The sequence below is a fragment of the Cucurbita pepo genome, chromosome LG16, assembly GCF_002806865.2.
Source record: "Cucurbita pepo subsp. pepo cultivar mu-cu-16 chromosome LG16, ASM280686v2, whole genome shotgun sequence".
Lineage (NCBI taxonomy): Eukaryota > Viridiplantae > Streptophyta > Magnoliopsida > Cucurbitales > Cucurbitaceae > Cucurbita > Cucurbita pepo.
Window position 1 is genome coordinate 680023 of NC_036653.1, and position 10171 is coordinate 690193.

General features: G+C 39.8%; 1 protein-coding gene across 2 annotated transcripts; it reads left to right on the plus strand.

Annotated features, from left to right (window-relative positions):
* Positions 1 to 3875: 3875 nt before the first annotated feature.
* Positions 3876 to 9653, plus strand: LOC111776879 (ras-related protein Rab7-like). Of its 2 annotated transcripts, XR_002812313.1 has the most exons (8): positions 3876 to 4232; positions 4324 to 4350; positions 4502 to 4601; positions 4695 to 4841; positions 5983 to 6063; positions 6143 to 6288; positions 9266 to 9415; positions 9535 to 9653. XR_002812313.1 is itself a non-coding variant. In XM_023656274.1 (7 exons), exons 1-7 carry the CDS (start codon positions 4174 to 4176, stop codon positions 9351 to 9353), a joined length of 648 nt encoding a protein of 215 aa, XP_023512042.1. In that variant the 5' UTR covers positions 3876 to 4173; the 3' UTR covers positions 9354 to 9653. The 2 variants fall into 2 exon arrangements, 1 of the variants encoding a protein (XP_023512042.1); XM_023656274.1 differs by having other exon boundaries at positions 9266 to 9653.
* The last annotated feature ends 518 nt before the right edge of the window (positions 9654 to 10171 follow it).

A 10171-nucleotide genomic window follows, 5' to 3' on the forward strand; every position in this document is an offset into this window, starting at 1 on the left:
GCTTCATGTGGCTGACCCTGCTGCAAGCGAAAAGTGAGGCGGCAGAGGCGGTTAAGCGCATTAAAGCGTGAGCGGAGGCCAAATGTGAGAAGAAGATGCGAGTGCTGCGCACAGACCGAGGTGGAGAATTCACCTCAGCAAGTTTCGGTAAGTACTGCGACGAGTTCGGCATATAACGGCACCTAACGGCGCCCTACTCCCCCCAACAGAACAGAGTGGTGGAGCGCCAAAATCAGACCATCGTTGGGATAGCGAGGTCATTGCTGGTGACGGTTGGGATGCTTGGGAGATTCTGGGGAGAGGCGGTAATGACGACTGTCTATCTCCTCAATCGGTCACCAACCCGAAGCCTCGACGAGAAGATGCCATATGAGGCCTGGTACTCCAAAAAGCTAGCGATACATCATTTCCGCGTGTTCGGCTGCGTCGCATACATGAAGGTAACACGTCCTCACCTCGCCAAGCTCGATCCCAGGGGGCTGAAGGTCGTCTTCATCGGCTATGAACCCGAGAGCAAGGCGTACAGACTCTATGATCTTGTAGGGGGCGAGCTCACGTGTCTCGCGACTTCGTCTTCGATGAAAGCACCTTCTGGCAGTGGAATGACGTGATCGAGGCAGACCATAATCCAAATCAATTCATGGTGGAGTACCTCGTCACCGAGCCGGAAGAAGAAGGAGCCCAGCATCAGGAGCCGTCATCGTCGCCAGCAGGTGCACCCCCTGAACCAATGAAATTCGCAACACCACGGACTGCGGATTCGACGCTGGATGCCAATCACGATGCTGATCTAGAGGCTAGGTACCGGAGGATGGACGACCTAGTGGGAGGAGGTGAACCACCTGGACCGGTAGCGCGCGAGCTCAAAGAAGTGGCCGAACTGCATGCCATCAGTGCAGATGAACTGAACACCTTCGTCGAAGTAGAAAGGAACTCGTGCTGGCTGAAGGCAATGTAGGAGGAGATGACATCCATCACCGAGAACCAGACGTGGAGTCTAGAGGATATGCCGCCGAGACACCGAGCCATAGGGCTCAAATGGGTCTTCAAACTGAAGCGCAACGAAAAAGAAGAAGTTGTGAAGCACAAGACCCGTCTGGTGGCGAAGGGCTATGTCCAGAAGCAAGGAGTGGACTTCGAAGAGGTATTTGCGCTGGTGGCAAGGTTAGAATCCGTCCGTCTTTTGCTGGCAATTGCGGCACATTACTCTTGGGAGGTTCACCATATGGACGTGAAGTCTGCTTTCCTTAACGGAGAGCTGAAGGAGATCGTCTACGTTCGACAACCACCTAGCAAGGCACTCTACGAGCGTGGAACACGAAGCTCGACAGTACCCTACTGTCACTGAAATTCAAGCGCTATGCCTCTTAGCATGGCATGTACACACACAGGCATGGCAAGTAGAGGCCCAGCTCCAACTAAGGGAGGCTGGCACTACGACGACAGTCGACTCCACCAATTACCGCAGCATTGTCGGGAGTCTGCACTATCTGGTAAACACTCGTTCTGAACTTGCTTATTCTGTTAGATATGTGAGCAGGTTTATGGAAGCACCTAGGGAGGAGCATCTAGTGGCTGTCAAGCGCATCCTGTGCTATGTAGCCGGAATCAGAGACTAGGGTGTAAGATACTGCGCAGGGAGAGAAAAGGAGAAACTCAAGCTGGTCGGCTACATTGATAGTGACATGGCCGGTGACGTTGATAATCGTAAGAGCACCAGCGGAATGATCTACTTTCTCTCAGGCGGCGCGGTCTGCTGGCAATCAACAAAACAGAAGGTAGTTGCTTTGTCTTCCTGCGAAGCAGAATACATCGCCGCTTCGATGACAGCAACACAGGGGGTTTGGCTTGCGCGACTAATGGAAGAACTCATCGGAAGAGAAAGCGATCCACCAATGCTATACGTGGACAACAAAGCTACGATCTCCCTGATAAAAAATCCAGTTTTGCACGACCGGAGCAAGCACATAGAAATCAGATTCCACTACATTCGAGAATGTGCAGATCGAGGGCTCATCAAGATTGATTTCATCCGAACAGAGGAACAACTTGGAGACATTTTCACGAAGTCCCTGGCGCGGGTAAAATTTGAAGAACTACGCTCAAAGATCGGAGTTCAAATAATAAGGTAGATATAGCACGACTTTTAGGAGGAGATTATTAAATAAAAGTCATGGTCCTTAAAAGTAGTTAAGCTGTTTTGACCTTGTAAAATTCTGAATTCACGCTCATGGAATACCTTAAATTTGGCCGGCCATTTTTGGCTAATTTGGGCTAAGTTTTAGCCCCTCCCCCTATTTTTGTAATTAGGTTTGTTATCTAAAGAATTCAACTAAATTACAAATAAAGCATGGAGTCTTTAACAAATCTCTCCCTCTCTCCTTTTACTTCCACTATCTTTTCTTTCGAAAAAATCTTCTTTCGGCCAGTTTTTGGTCGACGTTTTCCTCTGAATTGCCAAAGTCAACAGTCTAAACCCAGAATTCGATCCGCTATCTGTCTTCCTCACTCGACGGTATTCCCAACAAGTCCTTGACACAAGGGGTAAGCTTAGATTTGAATTCAATTTGAAATTGAAATTGAAATGTGGAGATGGGGGCAGGACGTGGGTACGTGAGGAAGGGATTCATAAATTGGTTCTTAACATTTAAAAAGGAAAGTATTAAAAACATATCTGCCAACTGTCCACTTGAAGAAGAAGATGAGGCAACCACGACCCCTCACCAGTCCTTTCCCAATAATAACTATCACTCAACCGTTTCAATTTCAAATTTCTATATAACCTAACCCTCCACACCCCTTCCCTCCACCTTTATTTAATACTCTTATTTATTTTATTCTCTACTCTATCATATCATATCATATAAAATATCTATGGTTTAAGATGACAACGAGGGATCAAATTATAAATGTTGACTTGGATTCGATTTTTTTTCTTAAAAAATTGAAAAGTCAATTCGATGTGTGTTAACATTTTTTTAGTCAGATCAATTCGACCCACCTGAAAATAAAGTTATAATTCAACCCGACCAACCTGAAAATAGAGTTATAATTCAACTCGACCAACCTGAAAATAAAATTATAATTCAACTTGACCCATCTGAAAATAGAGTTATAATTCAACTGNTTCTCCTCCCCAACTGATGTGGGATCTCACAATCCACCCTCATTTGGGGTCCAGTGTCTTCGTTGGCACTCGTTCCATTCTCTAATCAATGTGGGACCCCCCAATCCACCCCTCTTCGGGCCAGCGTCCTTGCTGGTAAATTGCCTTGTGTCCATTCCCCTTTGGGGCTCAGCCTCCTCGCTGGCATTATCGCTNATAGAGTTATAATTCAACCCGACCAACCTGAAAATAAAATTATGATCAATCTGAAAATAGAGTTATAATTCAACCCAACCTGACTTTTAAAAAAGATTATTTGACCATGTTGGTGATGTGTCGTGACTAGTAAATATTTAATATTTGAGTTTTATGAAATCTTAGTTATTAAATGTAATATATACGTGGATAAATAATTTTTTTTTTAAAAAATAATTAAAAAAAGAAAAACAACCGACAATTCAATCGAAATTAATTAAAACATATAGGGTTGGATTGTAAACTCTATTTAAGTTGTTGAGGTCGTGGGTTAGTTAAAAAAAAACATTCTAACCTAGTACGCCTTTAGGTGTCGTTTGTCTAATAACCATCGTACTTTAATTTAGTATGATATTATTAAGTCGGACAAGAAATTATAATATTTAAACCTAAAATTTAATTAGATAAAATTTGAAAAAACAAAAAAAAGCTAAAAGACCACGCCATGCATGTCAAAAAGCCAAAACAGAAAAAAAAAACTCCAACCCAAATTTANAAAAAAAAAAAAAAAAAAGAGAGGTCCGGTGGCGCCCAGGGATTTGGTTTGGCGAAGCCTCACATGTCATTCCCTTTGCATCAATCAACGCACACCGACCGAATAAATGGAAAAGTAGAAACACAGAGCAAAAGGATCACAGCGAAGATTCAAGAACACCCACCTGAAAACAAATTTGGTTTAAACTTTTCTCCACTGATCACCATCTTCAATTGCCTCTCTTCCCCGCAAACCCTCTTCTTAATTTCACTCGTTTCAGACCAAAATTTGGTGTAAATTGCAACTCTTATGATTTACATTTCCATTTTCTGTACCCATGGAAGTTTCTGCTACAAAAAGAAGGCTCCTCAAAGTCATCTTCCTCGGTGACAGTGGGTGAGCTTCATTTTCTTCTGTTACCTTTTAATTTCGTTTCAATTTCATGAATCTGTTTCAACATAGATTGCTGTTTTATTGAAATTTTCAGAGTCGGGAAAACCTCTTTGATGAATCGGTATCCTTTCTGATTGATAATCGCGTTTTGTTCTTCACTTCCAAGTGTTTCTTAGTGCTGAATGAAATATATACTTCTAAGTGTTTGTTGAAATGCCTGAGAGAATTTTTGTTCGGTTTTTGGTGTTGTGGACTGTTAACAACTGATTTAGATATGTGTATAAGAAGTTCTGTCTACAGTATAAAGCAACGATTGGTGCTGACTTTATGACAAAGGAGCTACAAATTGATGACCAGCTTGTCACATTGCAAGTGGGTAAACCATAGCTTTATTATTATTATTTTCTTTTAACATCATGATCTAGTCAAGCAAATCTTCTGATTCTTTTTTTGTGTTTGAAACAGGTTTGGGATACAGCAGGGCAGGAAAGGTTTCAGAGTCTAGGGGCTGCATTTTACAGAGGAGCAGATTGCTGTGTTTTTGTCTATGATGTGAATGTGGTCAAATCATTTGAATCACTCAGCAGTTGGCATGAGGAGTTTCTCAAGCAGGTTTGGTCTTGCTTATGCATGGTTTATTGTATTCCTCAGGTGGTTTTGTCTCTAAATCTTGTTGGTTAAATTGAAACATCAATTCCTAAATTCTTAGGTGTTGTTTAATCCTCGAATCACCTATTTTATACCAACTTGAAAATTTATGGTATTGATTACAAAATCAAAATTTTAAGAATCGATTAGACAATTTTTTAGAGATTTATTGGACACAAAGTTGAAAGTCTATGTGTCAACCCAAGCCCACTGCTAGTAGATATTGTCCCCTAGGTTTTTCCTTTTGGGCTTTCCTTCAAAGTTTTTAAAACGTGTCTGCTAGGGAGAGGTTTTCACACTTTTATAAAGAATGTTTTGTTCTCCTCCCCAACTGATGTGGGATCTCACAATCCACCCTCATTTGGGGTCCAGTGTCTTCGTTGGCACTCGTTCCATTCTCTAATCAATGTGGGACCCCCCAATCCACCCCTCTTCGGGCCAGCGTCCTTGCTGGTAAATTGCCTTGTGTCCATTCCCCTTTGGGGCTCAGCCTCCTCGCTGGCATTATCGCTTGGTGTCTGGCTCTGATATCATTTGTAACAGCCCAAGCCCACCACTAGCAGATATTGTCCTCTTTGGGCTTTCTCTTTCAGGCTTCCCCTCAAGGTTTTTAAAACACGTCTACTAGGGAGAGGTTTCCACACCCTTATAAAGAATGTTTCGTTCTCCTCCCCAACCGATGTGAGATCTCACCGTCTATAATCTTGTTCGATACCTTCTAAAAGTTATGGAACCAAGTAGACAAAAGCTTAAAAAAAAATAGAAACTTCGAGAAACTAAAGTCAACATGCTACACCTTCTTATCTAATAAATGAGTTTGGCTACTTTGTTATCTACTTATAAGTGTGTTGTTTCTTCCCCAAATGAAACTTCTACTTGAGTATTAAAAATACTTTTGGAGTATAAACGGTCTAAAATTTTATTGTAAAAACTTAAACTAAAGTCAACCTGCCTTTTTTATACTTTTTCAATTATCCTCATTATTTTGCAGTTACCAAACCATACAAGTGAAGCATGTTCAACTCAATATCTGTTCTTGATAATATATTTTCCTTTCGTTATTAATATCTAATTTTCCACATTGAATTTTTCTAATGTTGAACAGGCAGGGCCAGCTGATCCAAAAGCATTCCCGTTCCTATTACTTGGGAACAAGATCGATGTAGACAATGGAAATAGCCGAGCTGTAAGGATTTTCAAATCTTTCTCCGAAACTATTGATAAAGTTGTTGTCCAAGAATTATATGAATCCTCCTTGAGTGCAGGTCTCAGAGAAAAGGGCAAGACAATGGTGTAATTCCAGGGGAAATATGCCATACTTTGAGACCTCAGCAAAAGAGGATTATAATGTCAATGAAGCATTTCTATGCATTGCAAAAGCTGCATTAACCAATGAAGAAGAGCAGGACCAGTAAGTTTGAAAAATCTAATTTCCTTTGTGATAATATTTTATAGCATAATTGTAACAACCCAAACACACCGCTAGCAGATATTGTCTTCTTTGAGCTTTCCCTTTTAAATTTCCCCACAAAATNGTTTTTGGTGTTGTGGACTGTTAACAACTGATTTAGATATGTGTATAAGAAGTTCTGTCTACAGTATAAAGCAACGATTGGTGCTGACTTTATGACAAAGGAGCTACAAATTGATGACCAGCTTGTCACATTGCAAGTGGGTAAACCATAGCTTTATTATTATTATTTTCTTTTAACATCATGATCTAGTCAAGCAAATCTTCTGATTCTTTTTTTGTGTTTGAAACAGGTTTGGGATACAGCAGGGCAGGAAAGGTTTCAGAGTCTAGGGGCTGCATTTTACAGAGGAGCAGATTGCTGTGTTTTTGTCTATGATGTGAATGTGGTCAAATCATTTGAATCACTCAGCAGTTGGCATGAGGAGTTTCTCAAGCAGGTTTGGTCTTGCTTATGCATGGTTTATTGTATTCCTCAGGTGGTTTTGTCTCTAAATCTTGTTGGTTAAATTGAAACATCAATTCCTAAATTCTTAGGTGTTGTTTAATCCTCGAATCACCTATTTTATACCAACTTGAAAATTTATGGTATTGATTACAAAATCAAAATTTTAAGAATCGATTAGACAATTTTTTAGAGATTTATTGGACACAAAGTTGAAAGTCTATGTGTCAACCCAAGCCCACTGCTAGTAGATATTGTCCCCTAGGTTTTTCCTTTTGGGCTTTCCTTCAAAGTTTTTAAAACGTGTCTGCTAGGGAGAGGTTTTCACACTTTTATAAAGAATGTTTTGTTCTCCTCCCCAACTGATGTGGGATCTCACAATCCACCCTCATTTGGGGTCCAGTGTCTTCGTTGGCACTCGTTCCATTCTCTAATCAATGTGGGACCCCCCAATCCACCCCTCTTCGGGCCAGCGTCCTTGCTGGTAAATTGCCTTGTGTCCATTCCCCTTTGGGGCTCAGCCTCCTCGCTGGCATTATCGCTTGGTGTCTGGCTCTGATATCATTTGTAACAGCCCAAGCCCACCACTAGCAGATATTGTCCTCTTTGGGCTTTCTCTTTCAGGCTTCCCCTCAAGGTTTTTAAAACACGTCTACTAGGGAGAGGTTTCCACACCCTTATAAAGAATGTTTCGTTCTCCTCCCCAACCGATGTGAGATCTCACCGTCTATAATCTTGTTCGATACCTTCTAAAAGTTATGGAACCAAGTAGACAAAAGCTTAAAAAAAAATAGAAACTTCGAGAAACTAAAGTCAACATGCTACACCTTCTTATCTAATAAATGAGTTTGGCTACTTTGTTATCTACTTATAAGTGTGTTGTTTCTTCCCCAAATGAAACTTCTACTTGAGTATTAAAAATACTTTTGGAGTATAAACGGTCTAAAATTTTATTGTAAAAACTTAAACTAAAGTCAACCTGCCTTTTTTATACTTTTTCAATTATCCTCATTATTTTGCAGTTACCAAACCATACAAGTGAAGCATGTTCAACTCAATATCTGTTCTTGATAATATATTTTCCTTTCGTTATTAATATCTAATTTTCCACATTGAATTTTTCTAATGTTGAACAGGCAGGGCCAGCTGATCCAAAAGCATTCCCGTTCCTATTACTTGGGAACAAGATCGATGTAGACAATGGAAATAGCCGAGCTGTAAGGATTTTCAAATCTTTCTCCGAAACTATTGATAAAGTTGTTGTCCAAGAATTATATGAATCCTCCTTGAGTGCAGGTCTCAGAGAAAAGGGCAAGACAATGGTGTAATTCCAGGGGAAATATGCCATACTTTGAGACCTCAGCAAAAGAGGATTATAATGTCAATGAAGCATTTCTATGCATTGCAAAAGCTGCATTAACCAATGAAGAAGAGCAGGACCAGTAAGTTTGAAAAATCTAATTTCCTTTGTGATAATATTTTATAGCATAATTGTAACAACCCAAACACACCGCTAGCAGATATTGTCTTCTTTGAGCTTTCCCTTTTAAATTTCCCCACAAAATTTTTAAAACGCGTCTTCTAGGAAGAGGTTTCCACACCCTTATAAAGGGTGTTTCATTTTTCTCCCCAACTGATGTGGGATCTCACAATCCATCCCCTTCGGGGCCCACTTATAAGGGTGTGGAAACCTCTCCTCAATATACACATTTTAAAAACATTGAGGGGAAACCCGAAAGGGAAAGCTTGAAAAGGAAAATATCTATTAGTGGTGTGCTTGAGTTGTTACAATAATAGTGCCAATAAAGAATGAACTCCTTCATACGTGTTGATGCCTGTTTAGTAGATTTTTCAATTTTCTATCGTGCCGATGCTTTGCTTAATGAGTACTTTTTTCCCAGCATGCTTATAGAAAGGTGCTTCAAATAACGCTTAAACTAGGATGGCGACTGTTTGTAGTAGGCTCATCAGCACTTTGCAATAACTAAGAGCACTTTTCATTCATATTTTTCACGTTTGAAAGTAACATAAAGTGCTTTAGGAAAAAAATCAAAGGCGTCTTTTGAAGTGCTTTTGGCTCTACTACTTGAATGGTAACCATCCAAAAAAACCTTTTTCACGTTTGAAAGTTATATGAAATGCTTTAGGAAAAAAATCAAAGGTGTCTTAGAAGTGCTTTTGGCTAACTATCCAAAAAACTTTATAACATAGGACGAACCATCAAAATAAGTACTAAACACATGTTTGATAGTGATATTAGAAAGGGTGGCTTTAGCGAAAACGAATTGTCTACAAGTGATTTATGAAAAAGCGGTTCTCATGTAATCATTTTAATGGTTAGTTTTACACTTTTAAACTCGATTTTCACACTATCAAAATTGGCTTTGAATCATAATAGACATGTAGAAGTGGAGGAACATGAATTGATACAGAAATTGGAGCTTACATTAAATGTTCATTCATTTGCTGCAGTTACTTTGAAAGTATCTCAGACTCTGTTTCAGAAGTGGAGGCAGGAGGCGGCGGAGGAGGCGGAGGAGGAGGAGGCTGTGCTTGTTAATATCTCTCTCCTGAAACTCAACAACCTTAACATGAACTCTTTGATTGATTGGAGGTTTCCTGGTATTATAAAATGTTACTTATTCTTTGAGCTGTTCATTCCATTTTATGTAAATTATTATTTATCCTGATTAGATCAGGTGTTTTCTCATTTTCCTTTTGTTGTGAACTTCTGAAAACAGTTGAATAAAGTTTGTAAAGAACCAATAATGTGCACTGGTCGTAACGCACCCGGTCGTACCAAGTAAGACTAATCTTATTCGTTTTTATCATATTAATTGGAATGGTTGTTTCTAGATGATAGATGTTTAGTTAAGTTTCAAATTCATTATTTTGGAAATATAATTCTTCATTCGTTTGAAATGTCTGAGTTTATGTGCTGAATTTTTTCTAGGTTTGGAGTGAATTTCAACTGAGATTTTCTTTTTAAGTTAGGAAAAAGAAAAAGTAAGAGGAAAAAGGAGGACTTTGAATGAATATTATCTTTAATTCCCTTTGATAGCATTTACTAAAATCAAGGGGGGTGAGAACTACCAACTTCTCTAATTTTAGGAACCATTTCTCAAAAGTGGCAATTCCAATCTATGTCCACGTCATGGACGTAGCAAACACATCGACACTCACTTCCACTTCATCCATGAGTGAACGTAGCAAACACATCGACACTCACTCCACTTCATCTATGAGTGGACGTAGCAAACACATCGACACTGTTTCCACTTCATCTATGAGTGTTGAGAAGTGACAAATAGTTACTCGCAGTAAAGAATATCGAGCAAAGTCATGCTTACGAGAGAGATTGTGAGTCAATAAGCTTGA